The sequence below is a fragment of the Oratosquilla oratoria genome, unplaced genomic scaffold (assembly GCF_046742065.1).
Source record: "Oratosquilla oratoria isolate Oo_2021 unplaced genomic scaffold, ASM4674206v1 SCAFFOLD58, whole genome shotgun sequence".
In the NCBI taxonomy this organism is placed as follows: Eukaryota; Metazoa; Arthropoda; class Malacostraca; order Stomatopoda; family Squillidae; genus Oratosquilla; species Oratosquilla oratoria.
Genome location: NW_027467722.1, coordinates 349,135 through 365,431, shown reverse-complemented (window position 1 = coordinate 365,431; position 16,297 = coordinate 349,135). Strand labels below are relative to the sequence as shown.

The 16,297-nt window shown below is 43.6% G+C and overlaps 1 protein-coding gene across 1 annotated transcript; it reads right to left on the bottom strand.

Annotated features, from left to right (window-relative positions):
- Nucleotides 1–629: 629 nt before the first annotated feature.
- LOC143023754 (uncharacterized) lies at nucleotides 630–6,430 on the bottom strand. The gene is made up of 2 exons (XM_076182367.1): nucleotides 6,130–6,430; nucleotides 630–2,936 (listed from the first exon to the last, which is right to left on the bottom strand). The coding sequence occupies exon 2, from the start codon at nucleotides 2,809–2,811 to the stop codon at nucleotides 1,708–1,710; it is 1,104 nt and encodes a 367-aa protein (XP_076038482.1). The 5' UTR covers nucleotides 2,812–2,936; nucleotides 6,130–6,430; the 3' UTR covers nucleotides 630–1,707.
- Between the last annotated feature and the right edge of the window lie 9,867 nt (nucleotides 6,431–16,297).

Below are 16,297 nucleotides of genomic sequence, written 5' to 3'. Positions count from 1 at the left end.
CCATCCCTCTCCAGGCCAGCCCACAGCCAACCGATTTCCTTCATCGTGTGCGGCTCGCCCTGGCGGAGCTACCCAATAGTCGTCGGGGTTCGCCTGGGAAGCGTGGAGACCACGCCTGGCCCGTGGCCTTTGACTTCTCCGTGATAGACCTTCGACCACCGAGGCCGTGCTGACGTCATTCTCCTGCATGCTTCAGCCCCACCAGCAACAGCAGCATGTGAGAGATTAGGGTTTGGGTGAAGACCAGTCCCCTTAGGAATCCCCGAGTGGACGGGGAGGCAGGCAGTAGGCCATGCCGAGCACCAAAAGTAACTTACCTTTGTCCAGAGCGCACACCATGGCTCATGGATCCCAACCGATGATCCGTCGTCGTCGTCCACATGGACTGCCTTTTGCCAGCGCTTCTGTCCTTATGGACACTTTCGCGCTGCTGTCGTGCATTACCTTGTATGTTGTTTCAGTCAAATACATATGTTTATAGTTTGGTTAATAGTCCTGCTTTCTGTAGGAACCTGAATCTTGAGACTAGCTTTCGTTTCAAAATAGGCTGTTCAGCAGCAAGCTGATGAACAAGCTGGTCAAAATTCACTGTGGAAAACAGGATGTTTGGGTGGTAGACATATACAAGATCACTTTGGTAACATTTATTCTCAGCGCAGCTGTGCCAAGCTGCTTCAAAATGTCACATGTATCCTTGGTACTGGTACGTATGCCATACACCTAAACACAACACGTCTGGGATGGAGGAATTCTGGCTCCTTGTCAAAGCCGCAGGGGCGGGGGGGCTGCCCAGCAAGCAGCAGCAACAGCAGTGGAGCAATTCTCTTCTACATCGTAACTAAAATCTTTAACTCTTTCGCCGTTTTCGTTATTTTTCCTAAATGCTGACCAGCTATTTCATATAGCCGAGGAATACACCCCTTTTCAGCAAAGGGGTTAATACAACTGTTCCTCTTACAGACTGCCCATAGCTATCAAATGACCTGGACCTAGAGTCTCAACTAGTTATCTCGGCATGCAAACACACTTTGACAAAATTTCTTCAAGACGTGGGGTCACCGATGGGCATCTGCATGTGGTGGTTCTGTAACATGGATGTCGGAAAAGAATCGGCTCCCCACTCCTCGTCTTCAAATCCCACGAACGCCCTGAGCACCTGCACGTACAAGTGCAGGTCTGAGAGGCCAACACTCAAGTCTCCGGATGAAGCCTAAGGTCTATGTCAACCCAAGCTGTTTTTCCTCCACTATTTCCCATACAACTCGTGAGTGCTCCTTTCCCCTCCCTCCCTACAAGCCGGCGATATGGAGGCAGATCTACACGAGTACGATACGAACAACAGTCCAACACTTCTTTATAGAGATCTGCGAGAGAGAGTGCCCAAGGACAGTTGCTGACTTCTATTGGGTTGCAGGTTTCCAGTTAGTGAAACTCGAGAAGGCAACATCATTTATCATCATCACCATCATTATTCAAGATCCACACAGCTTCTGACCCAGGGCAGTGGGCGAGATGCAGGAATGACCCGTCATCCAGGAGGAGCCAATATAAGAGGGAGGGAGGGGGGTAAATGGGAGTGGAGTATGTGGAGATGGAATGGGTGGGAGTGGATTTCTATGCCTTTGTTTTTTGGCTACCTCCCTTGTAAATGGGAAAAAGCCTTTGGTATATGCATGTATTATTCAAGATGGTTCCACCCGATTCCATTCAGCTGAAAGGCGGTAGGTCCGAACTGAGAGGGTTGTTGTAACAGTGTCTCCCGATGCTGCCAGCCGCATCTGCTTTCTCCTTCATCACTATCTCTTCCTCCAGATCATGTTCCTCAATCTTGACTTCGATGACTTCATCGTGAGGAGCCAACCCTATTCCCACTACCGATGACGACGACGACGACGACGACGACGACGACGACGACGACGAGGGGAAGGCGGAGGAGGAGGGAGATGTTCCTCCTGCGGCGGGTGAAGGGTCCGCGCCTCCGTGGTCCCACAGCGGCGGCGGCGGCGGCGGACTTCCACCTTCCCTCTGGACTTCGGTCGCCATCATTACGCGCTGCCTCCTGCCGTTGTTCTTGCCGTGTGTGTCTGCGTGTTTCGTCAGGTCGCTAGGCAGGCAGAAGGAGGCTCCACAAAGGGTGCACTTGTGAGGCCGCAGCCCTGCGTGTCGCCGCAGGTGTCGCTCGAGGTGCCTGCGACAGGAGAGAGCCACGCCGCAGTGGGTGCAGCGGTGGGGTCTTTCGCCCGTGTGGCGGCGCAAGTGGACCTTGAGGTTCCCCCTCTGCGCGAAGGCTGCTGGGCAGAAGGAGCAGCGGTGCGGGCGCGCACCTGTGTGCGTGCTCATGTGCGAGCGGAGGTGGCCCGCTTGCGCGAAGGCGGCCGGGCAGAGGCTGCACGTGTGAGGGCGCTCGCCCGTGTGCGTCCGCACGTGGCTCCGGAGGTGGCCCGTCTGGGAGAAGGTGGCGCCACACAGCGAACAACCATAAGATCTTTCCCCCGTGTGGGTCCGAAGGTGTCTGTTCAGCACCCCCTTGAGGGCAAACGCCGATGGGCAGAGCGGGCACTTATGGGGCCGCTCGGTGCTGTGCGTCTGGAGGTGATTGTTGAGGCTGCCCTTTTGGGAAAAGGCCGCCGAGCACAAGGGGCAACGATACGGCTTCTCGCCGGTGTGCGTCCGGATGTGGTTGCTCAAACTGCCTCGCTGGCTGAAACCGGCACCGCAGAGCGAGCACTGGTGAGGGCGACGGCGTTCTTCTACCTTCAGGTCCTCCTCCTCCTCCTCCTCCTCCTCAGCCGCTGAAGGAGGAAGGGCCATGACGTCGATTCTATAAGACCCTCGAGCGAAGGAGCTACTGAGAGGACCTCGACACCGCTACTCCCACCCTTGATGATGCGGCCGCCTTTGCTCACCTGTCTACAGTATGTCCAAAACCACCGTTTCTGCAAAGCAAAGAGAAGGGAGCCATTGCACACACAAAAGAACCCAAAAGGCATGCCACAAAAGGGTGATTGACATAGGGAGCCAATACAAATTACTGAACTGAATTATGGGAAAAAATGAGATGATTATCATAAACACTTTACATCCTACAACACTCAATTAGGTGAGTTAATTCAACTTGGTGAATAAACACACGCGTACACAAATTGCTGCCCAGAGTATTCAGAGGCCCAAGCCACCAAAGTGCTCTGGAGGTATTATTTCAACTTTGAAGACAGAGAGTGATATATAACAAATAAACATCACTTAGTCCCTAGAATTTTGTGTCTGGCTTGTGGTATAGTGTACAGATGGCTGATGGAACAAATATGTAATTTTAAGCAATCTATCACCCCCAGGAGACCTACAGCTCCAAAGCAAAGCATTGAGAAGAATAACAGGATGCATCAAAACCACCCTGATACAACACTTGCGCACAGAAACCAAAATCCTTCCCATAGAACACCACATGAAAATGATAGGTACAAGAGCCTACAGTACTCATTGATCTGATTACATCGCACAATCACATCCTACTAAATACATCAAGAAAACTAATACAGCAGTATGCATCTCAAGCATTTGCAACCTGCACCTGTCCTATAAAACAGAGAGGACTGGGTTGACAGTGTAATTGGTAACTGAAATCAGCCACTGGTTTGGCCAAATGTTAAGTCACTCAGGAGAGAAATATTGTGTTCTTGTTTGAGTGTGGCTTGGGTGGGGCAGTGTGTAAAAGGAAGTGTTCAGTGTCTTCTGCATGATAGTCTCTGTGGCCATGCCTATACTCTATGTTGGCATTATTTCAGTGCTGTTGCATGGTGACCTTAACCCATTCAACTCCGATGACAAGATGTCTTGTCATTTGGTCAAATAAAACAAAAAATCATAATAAAACAACAAAATGTTTGATGATCAAACAGCACCAGAAAAATATGACGTCATCAGTCCTCCTCGAGGAGGACTGATGACGTCATATTTTTCTGGTGCTGTTTGATCATCAAACATTTTGTTGTTTTATTATGATTTTTTGTTTTATTTGACCGAATGACAAGACATCTTGTCATCGGAGTTGAATGGGTTAACCATGCTCTGGAGGTGTAGCTGGGTGTGGTTCTCAGGAGCTGCCTGCAGATTGCAATCGGACATTCTTTGACATTGGTATGAGTATGTGTTAAGCAGTTGTCCTCACATCATCCCACTACCCCTGGGCTCGCATGATGTCCCTTGGGAAGGCTCCTGCATCCCATCTGGCCGCGTAGGGTCAGATAAAGCTTCCTTGAGGTCAGCAGGTGGGAGAACTGAGTCTCGTACCATTCCACAACCCATTGGCTTGCATGAAGTCTCCTGGGAACGCATGTGTAATTCCTAGTTCCATCTAAGGTTCATCCCAGCTCAATGTCCTGGGAACGTCCTGGCATCTTCCCAGGGCGTCGACATTCCTCCCTAGCGGACAGAAATCGCCGAAGATTCAAACCGCCTTGGGGCACCACTTGACTAGCATTGTCGTCACCTCCCTGGCCGCCCCCCCCCCCCTCACTGCCTGAGCGAGCCATTACCATTCTTTTGGTGCCAACTTTAAAATAACAACTTCTTCCCATCAATGTTTGCCTTCCATCCAGGCTGCATCCTCACAGTGTGTTTATTTAATTGTTGATTTTCACTGTCAGACCTTTGATATATGGGCTGGTATCAAAACTGAGGCCCAGAATCCCCAGGCTCTCCTCTAATGAAATGGTTTGGTTATTCAACCCCACCAATGGGTGTTTACCTGAGCCATGGCTGTCCACAGTGAGCAATGTTACTAATGATTTCTGGAGTGAGGCCTCCATTCTATTATCTCTAAGCCACTGTTCCAACTTATCTAAGTAAGCAGGGGTGTTCTTTGCTATCATTCTGTAGTTGCTATGATGGGCTATCATCATCAGTTCATGTACATGGGGAAATGCTTTAGTGTTATGCATTGTATCTGATGTTGGGAGATCACTTGCAAAAAGGTTGCATAGCATAGCATAGGTGAAAGTATTGCTCCTTGGAGGGACTCCACTGTGCCATGAAAAGGGCATTATTGACAAATGCAGATAGATAGATAGATAGACAGATAGATAGACTTTATTTGGCAATAAATCAATGTACATCAAGTGCAAATAATGACAAGAACACATAGTTCGAAATAATAAATGTAAATTGCCGAGGATAACACAAAAAGCATGAACGCTTATTTCCATTGTGGTCCTCATCAGGTAATTTTTCTACATTAAGTCACACGGACAAAAATTAAACTAAACTATTCTACAAGTTTATTAATGACAGGATGAGGTGCATGGAAGGAATCCCTAAATGGAAAGCAGAGAGAAAAGTTTATAAAAAGAAACATTAAAACAAGCTAAAATTATGTACAGAAGTTTCTGATGAATCCTCAAAAGAATTTTTTTTAGTAGCTAACAGAGAAATACTGTACATGTAAAATTTTGTCAGTTTGTATGAAACAAATGTGGAATAAAGGAAGCACACAAACTAATGTAAAATGTACACAAGAAAAAACTCCAGGATCTATTTGTATCCGAAATTAGATACTTAATAAATGCCGAGATTAATTCTGGTTTCCGAATAAAGGGATAGTACCAATTCATAAAGGAGAAAGTAAGGACAAAACCACTCAACTACAGACTAGTATCACTGACTACCATGATTGCTAAATTATGTGAGAAAACAGTCAAAGGGTTAAACATACTGGAGAAAAACAATTTGGCAAAAACACAAACAATTTGGTTTTAGAGATCAAAGACCATTATAAATATCAAATGAACCAAATTTTGACTCAAGAGTGGTTCATGTCCTGCAAAACAGAGAGTAATGAGTTAATTGTGTATATTTGGATTTGGAAAAAACATTTGATAAATTGACTCATCATAGACTTGTAGGGAAACAGGAACATTGGAAGACTTCTAGGCAAAACTGTTTGAATGGATCCTGAACCAATTTGGAAGATGGAAGATCATCTATTATTTTTTTCCTTAAAAGTGGTTGATGTGCTGCAAGACAGAGAGGGTTGGGTGGACTGTGTGTATCTGGATAAAGCATAACAGGGTACCACATAGTAGAATTTAGTGTAAATTGGAATACTGGAGGACTAAATGGTAAATTCCTTACATGGATCAAATATTTCCTGAACAACCAAAGCATGAGAAGAGTAATGAAGAACCAGATGTCATGATGGAAAGTGGTGACCAGCAGAGTTCCACAAGGGTTGGCCACAGCACCTGTAATATTGTGTATATGCATACACAAATGACATGATGGAAGATATGAAAAAAAATGTACATCATGATGACTGACAATTCAGTTTAACATTATGGAACTCCCCCATTAGGAGGCTGGGACAGTGCCCCTCTCAGAGGACTTTGTAGTGCGGAATCTAATGAACCATGCCCTTGGTCCAACTCGCTGGCAGCAAGATTTAAACTGCTTTGAATTTTTCAATTCTTTACACATTTTTCTAAATGATTCATAATCAACATTTGTTACTTATATTCTAGTATTGTTTACATAGTAAGATTTTGCTGAACTTATTCTGGCATATCTTCATTAATGTTCTATTATTCATCCATATTAATTTACCTCATGCTATAATTGTTTAGATTTTTTTTTTCTTGGACCTAACTTTTGTATAAAATGTATTTATTACTATAATTAAGACCTTATACATTTGTGCCCCTTATGTGGTGGGAGTGTACTTGTCTTGGTTTGTAGATTTTGGTATTAACACTACGGCTTGTCTGGGGATAAACCACTCGTCTTGCCACACTGTCATTCATATACACTGTTCCAATCACCAAGTCCTTAACCCACAAACTATGCAATAGGGTTTCGGCAGTCATACCCATGTTGCACAATTATTGGCATAAAAACAAAAACAAAAAAACTTTTAGTTATAAAATGAAAAATTGCACAGAAAAGTAACGGAAAACCAAATATTAGGTAACAATTTGCTTTAGTTAAGGTGTACTGGTGTAACAAAGTTGTGTAATTTGTTACTTGGAGGTAGTGGGCAGTGGTCATGCACTTTGCTGCTAACCGCTGCTGTTTGAATTGTCCCTTTTTTTTTTCATAGGAATAGTTTTTGTGTAAGTTATCTTACATCTTTCACCATGAGAAGTAGAGGGTTACGGGTTGTGAGGAAGTGAGTGACTTGCCTTTTCCACAATGTCTGAGGAGAATTAAGGGAGGTATGGGTGGGTAGGTCTCGTGTGTGTGCTTGTTCACCCTGTGATGCCAAACTTCATTTTAAGACACATGGGGGTGAAATATAGACCCACGCCTTCACATCATATAATGTATGTCGCAGTTACACACTGTTATCATATGATGTATGTTGCAGTTTACAGGTAAATGGGATTAAAAAGTTTACTATATCCTGCACAGAGGTCAAGCTAGTTGAAAAGAATGGGTCAGAAGTAAACATAGTGGCTGAATATCTGAACATTTACAAGAAGCACAAGTTGAGTTTTGTATAGCTGTCAGTGTAGTTAGTTACAATGGTAGAGTGTATACTGGCAAGCTCATTGACATATCAAGAGTAGTCAGAGTTGACACCATGTGATGATGGAACCTTTATTAAATGTACATTTCACTTGTAGAAGCTTTTTCAAGTACACAGATGCAGGATACAACCTCATGCTATTCATACATACATCTCAGAATGGATTCAGAAATGTATAAATGTTGTACATTTAATAAAGGTTCCACCCTTACCATTCTATTGGCAATTGCCATTTCAAATCGTGTCAAGAGTACTTACATTAGTGTAACAAAAATAAACATAATGATAAGAAAATATATAAATGAATAAATCATATTGGCTCATGAATCAACAAAACTTCTTGGGAATTGTTAGGATGCAGCACACCTACAGTATACTACACAAACACCTACAACAACCTATACCACACAATACATGCACCCAGATCACAAAATGGACTCTTCAAGACAGACTACCAAACTTAATTAATACTCCACTCCCCTTACATCTATATGATAACAAATGCAAAAGTGTATATGTGTATCTGTCCATGACCCTACAATTATTATTATTATCATGTTATTATTATTCATAATTATTTTATCTATATATTTATATATATTTATATATTTGTTTTTTCGCATCCGATCAAGATATGGACCAAAAGGTCTCCTGTCGGCATGCATGCTATTCCTTTGTAATTCCCACATACTTGGCCCAAGGCCAGCATATTATACTTTTTTTGGAATCAGCTAAACCTCGGTAACCAGGCTGGCTGTGGCCATGGCCACCATGATAGCCATGGGACAACATGGGAGTCCATGGGCACAATGGGGATCCTGTCAAAGTGTAACTGTGTGTCTTTCCATGACTCTATGTTGGCATTGGAAGAAACCTCTTCAAACCACCCCCAATGGCAAAATAGAAAATGTCGTCTATCTTACTGCCTTAGAGTAAATGCCTTATAACATACAATAGTTTGTACCTGAGAATCAACTGTGGTGCCATGCAATACTTTTAAAAATTAAATCAAATGATCACTGCACAACTTAATGCTTTATATTTTTACTTTTCACTGTGCATTTCAAATTATTCAAGGGACAAAGACCTTTAATGCCCTTTGCAGGAGTTTGGTTAAAATTCTGCCCCATCCATAGGGTGACTTTAAAGCTAGTCAGCTCTAAAACAATACCATCACAGAATAAGCTTGGCAAAAATTAAAGTCTACATACTGCTGCAGTCCACAGGCCCCATTATCTTGTTATTAAATGCTGGTGTGAAAGCATACCACAAAATGCTAAGCAATTGCTAATTTCATCTAAAAAATATATATACAAAATAAAATACAAAAGTGACTGTATTGGAAAAGGCATCTCTTAACCACTTTTACATCTCATCATACTTGTCCTCTTAAATCCTTCTAGCTTAACACACTTGAAAATTGCACCACCACAATTCTTCTCCAGCAAGCAAGTCATCCTCAATATGAAACAGGTCCTTTTCTCAATCTACACTCTTCTCCAACTCAATTTATTCATGCACACAAGTGCTTCATTGACATTTTGACCATGAGCTCTAATAGCATCATTCACTCCATCCATATTTTTCTTCATCTACACTTTGCTCTCACTCCCGGTAACAATAATTCAAGAGTCGTCTGAGGATATTTACTCTCATTCAATTTCATAACATGACCTCATGTTGGCCTGCTCTATTTTTTTTTTTTTTTCCATCAGTCCCCTCTGCAGTCCATTCACAAATTGTCAGTCCTTGTTATATTTCTTAACCATGTACAGAGTCCTTAAACACCGGATTTCTATTGCTTCTTCACAATATTCTTTCTGAATATCTGAATATGGTTGAATACTGTATAGCTGCACTGCGAGCCGGTACTCCAACTCTCATGAGCAAAGAGATTTGTGTGTGCGTTTATGTTCACAGCATTACCCATAGATCGGTCCATACACGAGTTTTGAGCTCTCTTCCGGGAGGGCAACAGCTGTCAATCACGAGTCCAACACGTGATCCTTTTGGATTACGAGTAAATATTCGTCTAGATACGCGTGTTACACGTTTTCGATTTTGCGCGCCGTAAAAGACTAGAAATGTATTCAAACCTACGCTATTTTTCAAATTGTACGCACACACGTTGCTGCAGTTTCGCCTCCCACTGACATGGTTTGTCATCAAAATCTACGGGGAATCAACTCCATTATCTGTTTGCGAGATAATGTCATGCAACGGCCAAAAGAACGCGTACATTGATTATATTATTGCCTCAACATATATATCTATGGGAGATCTATTCAGTCGCCTACTTAAACCTTTCTTATATATATATATATATATATATATATATATATATATATATATATATATATTATATTACATACTTATATAACTATCCCACTTGTGTACATACTACCGAATGCGCTATCGTGGCGGGGTTGAGTTGAGTATAAATATAAGAAATTGTTCTCAATTTGTTTCCCTCTTGATAGCGCAGTGGGTTAAGTCACTGTACATTTGTCTCCAAATATGCTTTCGTAGAGCTCCTTATTTGTCTCGAGATCGTATTTGCAGGGAATTCAAATGGAAAAAGTTAATGTGGTTAAGATGTATATACATATATATATATATATATATATATATATATATATATATGTGTGTGTGTGTGTGTGTGTGTGTGTGTGTGTGGGTCTGTGTGTGTGTGTGTGATTCACCTTGGTATTTGGATCACGTGTTGGACTCGTGATCGACAGCTATTTTCCTCCCGAAAGAGAGCTCAGAGCTCGAACGACCGATCTATGGGTAATGCTTTGACCTTACACGCACACACACACACCCAACTCCCCGCCCACGAGTTGGAGTAACGACTCGAAGCGCAGCGATACTGAAATTATTTTCAGCCCTGTGCAGGATTCGAACCCGCACCGCCGTAGTGACATTTTGGGACTCTACCAACTCCACCACCGAGTCATGTGTGCGCGCGCACGCGCGCGCATGCAGGTGGAATTGCACTGAAAATTTCAATATAAAAATCACCTCCAGCGGACGGAAAATTCCCTCTACATCTCCCGCCCAAACTATCCTCCGAGAAATATTAACTGATTAATACTGGCCACCTGCCCGCCCGCCCATCTCCCGGAACACGCGACTGACTGCACGCTAGCTACCTATCATTATATTGCTTCGCTGCCTAAATGATCACTTTTTATTGGGTTATTTCTTTGTGATAACAATAATATTGACAGAAAATAATCAAATATGGGTACCCACCAACAAGACAGGAAAAAAAAAAAAAAAAAACGCGCGACGATCTTACAAGAACGTCAGCCACAACAAAACGGAGACAAACTCGTTTAGTCCCCTTAGACGCTGATTGGCTGACGTATAAAGTGGGCGGAGTCATGCAAGTCGAAATCCGTCATGAACGATACATTGAGACTGAACGTAATACATCGCTCAGACGCTCACTGACCCGAACGTGACGCAACATTCTGCAAAGTCATCGCATATTTCTTATAACTCTGTGAAAGATGCCCACGCTATTTTTGTCACGTTTTGAAGAATAACAAAATAATAATAATGATAATAATAATTATTAGCTCTACTAGAAATGAAGTAAATATAATCAATAGTAAGGACAGAGACGAGGGCGAGTTATCGACGACAGAAAAGTTTCTAAAGACCACAGTGTACTTTCTCAAACAATTGGAAAGTCGCAGTCGGCGTTGCAGACGACTTCACTGTTGCCACGCAAGTGGCCTAGCCAATAAAGACAGCAACTGCTAAATGAATACAAGAAATCAAATATTATAAAACTAAATTATAGCAATTAAAAATTCCCCCGAAAAATAAATAATAATAACAACAGCAGCACTACTGTTTTAATGACAAAAACATTTAATTTGTTCACAATTTACAATACCAGTTCTGTACATATTCGATATTAGACACCTGAATAAAAAAAGAAAAAAAAATACTACAAACCTCTACGCATTTGTCCAAACCTGCATTCGCCCGCACCATATACCAACCGTGTGATTCACCTTGGTCTTTGGATCGACAGCTATTTCCCTCCTGAAAGAGAGCTCTGAGCTCATGACTGATCTATGGGTAATGCTGTGACCTTCAACGCACACACACGTTCCCAACTCCCCGCCCACGGAGTTTGAGTAACAACTCACAGCGCAGCGATACTGAAATTATTTCAGCCCTGGGCGGGATTCGAGCCCGGACCTCCGTAGTGGCAGCCGGGAACTCTAACCACTGCGCTACGAGGTGTGTGAGTGTGTGTGTGTGTGTGTGACGACTATTGACTAGTTATTGTTGACGGTAGCCAACAACGGAGATACATATCATGACAAATGCACTTATACTTAGATTTAAAGAAAACGTATATGCCGTCAGTGCTTCAAAGAAAATGAAATTAGCTGCTATGGCTTTAGAGGATTAAATATACAACTTCCTCTCACACTTTTCATTCAAGTGAGTTTTTATGTTGGTCGTATGTTATTACGAGGTGCAGCCCCAATAATAACAAAATATTATTATATCTATCTGAAGAAAATTTCTATATTTAGCTGGACCATCGCTCCACTCTCCTCCTCCTCCTCCTCCTCCTCCTCCTCCTCCTCCACCACCCTGGCCCACCAGACCACTATCTACATTGCTCTGCATGTGTGAATGCAAAGTTAAGATCAAGTATGATAGAAGAAGAATGGAAAATAAACAAAATGAAAAGATGGACGGGCGCGTTGCGTTCTGTACGTTATCACGCCCCTTCTCCCTCCCACCCCTCTTCCTCTCCGTCCTCCTCCTCCTCCTCCTCCTCAACCTCCCCCTCCTCCTCCTCCTCCTCCTCCTTCCCTCACCTCCCTCCTTCCTTTCATTCTTCCTCCCTCCTTCTCCCTCCCTCCCTCCCTCCCACCTGCCCATCATCCTCTTCCTTCTCCTCCTCCCCTCCCTCTCGTCCCGTCTCCCCCTACCTCTCCGTCCTCCTTCCCTCCCTCCCTCCTCCTCCTCCCTCTCTTCTTCCTCTCCTTCCTCCTTTCTTATTCCTTTCCTCCCTCCCGCTAATTCTCTTCTTCCTCTTCCTCCTCTTCCTTCCTCCCGCCGCTCTTCCTCTTACCTCTATCTTTCCTCTTCTCCCCTCCTTCCTCCTCCTCTCCCTCCTCTTCGTCCCCCCCTCCCGCCCCTTCTCCCCCTCCCGCCCCTTCTCCCCCTCCCTCCCTCGCACCTCTCTCCCCTCCCTCCCTTCCACCCTCCCACTCCATCTCCTCCTCCCTCACTTCTTCCACTCCCTCCTCCTCCTCCTCCTCCCTCAATTCTTCCACTCCCTCCTCCTCCTCCTCCTCCTCCTCATCATCATCATCATCATCATCATGATCATCCCTCCCCTTTCCTCCTCCTCCTTCTCTCTCCCTCTCCCAGCTCTTCCTCCTCCTCCTCCTTCCCTCCTTCCTCTCCTCCTCCCTCTCTCCCGCCCGCCCTTTCACCTCCTCCTTCCTTCCTTCCTTCCTTCCCTCCCTCCCTTCTTCTTCCTCTTCCTCCTTCCCTCCCTCCCAGACTCCTTATCCTCCTCTCTCCCCCTCCTCTTCCTTCTTCTCTCCCTTCTTTCCTCCCTCCCTCCCTCCCGCCCGCTCTTCTTCCTCCTCCCCTCCCTCTTACTCTCCTTCCTCCTCCTCCTCCTCCTTTCCTCCCTCCATTCCTCACTCAATCCCGTCCTTATTCCTTGTCCTCCCTCCCTCCCTCCCTCCCTCCCTCCCTCTCTCCCTCCCTTCTTCTTCTTCCTCCTCCTTCTTAAATCTAAATTTGTCCAGTTTATAATTAACTAAATGTGGGGCACAAATGATTCAAACAACTTGTAAGTTTATATGTAATTGGGACTTACAAGTCGTCGATTTTGGAGTGTTTGGGTGAGTCGGTGGCTGGCCTGTGTGTGTGTGTGTGTGTGTGTGTGTGTGTGTGTGTGTGTGTGTGTGTGTGTGTGTGTGTGTGTGTGTGTGTGTGTGTGTGTGTGTGTGTGTGTGTGTGTGTGTGTGTGTGTGTGTGTGTGTGTGTGTGTGTGTGTGTGTGTGTGTGTGTGTGTGTGTGTTGTATCGACGTCGTTTTAGCTCTTCCTGAACGAGTACATAAACGGATATCCTACAAAACATATACATATATATATATATATATATATATATATATATACATACATTTTATATATATGTTATATATATGTTATATATATATATATATATATATATGTGTGTGTGTGTGTGTGTGTGTGTACACATAAGAATCTAGGTGACTGAGGAATGGTTTAGTCAAGTACCTGACATAAAAAATTCACAGAAAATCGAAAGCAATCTATCAGTCATCAGATTAGATCAAATTCGCCAATATCAAATCGGCGTCGCTTGTCGGTGAATCCGCAAAAGAAACATGCACCAATAAACAAATGGATGAAATAGATAAATGAATGAAAAGCATAAATAAATGAATAAAATCAATAAATACGTCAACAAATAAATAAAATGAAAGTCACATCGTAGACACCAATACTTGTGGCAAAGCCCCTCCCTCCCCATCCTCCCTACCGCTCCCTCCCTCCCTCCCTCCCTCCCTCCCTCCCGCGACCGTTGGCTCTTCAGTGGTTAATTAATGATGTTTTTACCCCATCTGCATATATAATATAGCCCCGCTAAGGTAGTGTGTATCCAATTGGCACACCTCTTCCTTTTACGTTACGATTGTTGACATCGGATGGGGAAAGTCTCATCATTATATTTCTGCACATGGTAGTTTAGAAACAAAAATTGTGTATTGTTTAGGTATAAAAAAACACACTATTATTGTATACACAACTCTATAATAGAGAAGGAATTGTCATTATGCAGTTTTTTTCAATTTCATTTTAGGTTGTCGTAACTAAAAATGAAACGTACTATATACTACACCGAAGATGAGTTAGCACAGCTTGTAAACTAACTCTGATGAGTTTCAACGTGGTTGTGATGATACGGTGGAGACAATAAATCAAAGTAATCTAACCATCGTGACTGTGGATGAGGGTTCTAGCTAGAGAGAGTGAGTGAGTGAGTGCCAAGGTGGCACAGTGCTCCTCCTCGCCTCACCACCATACTATCATCATAGTATAGTTTTGGCGTCGCCAGAGACATTTATTGAATGCTCACAAGGTCCTCATCATGGGGATCTATCTGAGTGCTGTCATTACATCCTGACTGCCTTCCCCTCTCCCTCCCTCTCTCACACACACACACACACACTCCACATCCGGTTACTACCTCCTCTCTCTCCCCCCTCAGTGCATACATACAGAGAGGCCTACGCACCCTGCCTCCCTCCCCCTCTCCCTCTCCCTCTCACACTCCACTTCCGTCTCTATGTATGTAAGTGCAACTACATCATTTCATACAAAGAATATATTTTTCACATAGAAACACAATTTCATAAAAGAAAAATAATTACATGCATCATTTTTACACAATATACATAAAAATGCATTTCCAAAATCACCCATTTTCATTTAGTCAGGACAAAGTTTTTTTTTTTCTTTTTCTTTTTGTACAATTGAGGTTTTATAGGTTTGGTGTGAAGTGAATTGACATATGTAGGTCATTTTCATAATGTTTTTTTTTTACCAAGTTCCTCTTATAAATTATTAGGCTCAGGAACATATAATCTTAATACTTTGATTTTCTGTCAAAGATATGTGTACGTGTAAGGTCATAGCACTACTAATAGATTTGTTATATATGAACTCTGAGCTCTCTTCCAAGAGGGAAATAGCTGTCACTCACTAGTCCAACACGTGATCAAAGACCATGGTCAATCACACAGACACACACACGCACACACACACACACACGAACGCACACGCACGCACACACGTACATACACACACACACGCACGCACACAGACACACACACACACACTCTCTCTCTCTCTCTCTCTCTCTCTCTCTCTCTCTCTCTCTCTCTCTCTCTCTCTCTCTCTCTCTCACCCCCCCCCCCGCAGTCGCCGCCAAAATATACCAACGGACGCAGGTAGTGGAAACAGTTAGGCTGCGTTTCCACCGAGCGAGTCAGGGCCGATTCTCGTCAAATGCTGTGAATTCGAATAGCTGGAAAAAGACTTTGTTTGCAACTTTCTAGACTTCCCTAAGAACATTTCAACAATCTATCTAAGATTTGTAAAGTTTTAGCTCCTTTGATTTCGCCATTCGGTTTCTCAATACGTGACGCAAAGGCAATGTGATATTTGAAGATGGAAAAAACGAAAGATTGTAACCGAAGCCGTTTCTACCTAAACGAAATCACAACGGTTGAAGAGGATCTGACGACTAAAGTGTCAATTGAACAGGTAGTTTGTGCCGGACAAGCATCGACATGCATAGCGAAACGATCGCTGATTGGCTGCCGAGTGTTGCGTGACTGACATGTGACGCTCGTGTCCATATTAAAATAACTGTGTGTGTGTGTGTGTGTGTGTGTGTGTGTGTGTGTGTGTGTGTGTGTGTGTGTGTGTGTGTGTGTGTGTGTGTGTGTGTGTGTACGTGTATGTGTGTGTACGTGTGTGTGTGTGTATTTGTGTGTATGTGTGTGTATTTGTGTGTATGTGTGTGTGTGTGTACGTGTCTGTGTGTGTGTGTGTGTACGTGTGTGTGTGTGTGTATTTGTGTGTATGTGTGTATGTGTGTGTGTGTGTGTGTGTGTGTGTGTGTGTGTGTGTGTGTGTGTGTGTGTGTGTGTGTGTGTGTGTGTGTGTGTGTGTGTGTGTGTGTAAGG

Excerpts from the sequence above, each read along its gene's own strand:
- LOC143023754 (XM_076182367.1), bottom strand. The coding sequence starts at position 2,811 with ATGGCCCTTCCTCCTTCAGCGGCTGAGGAGGAGGAGGAGGAGGAGGAG.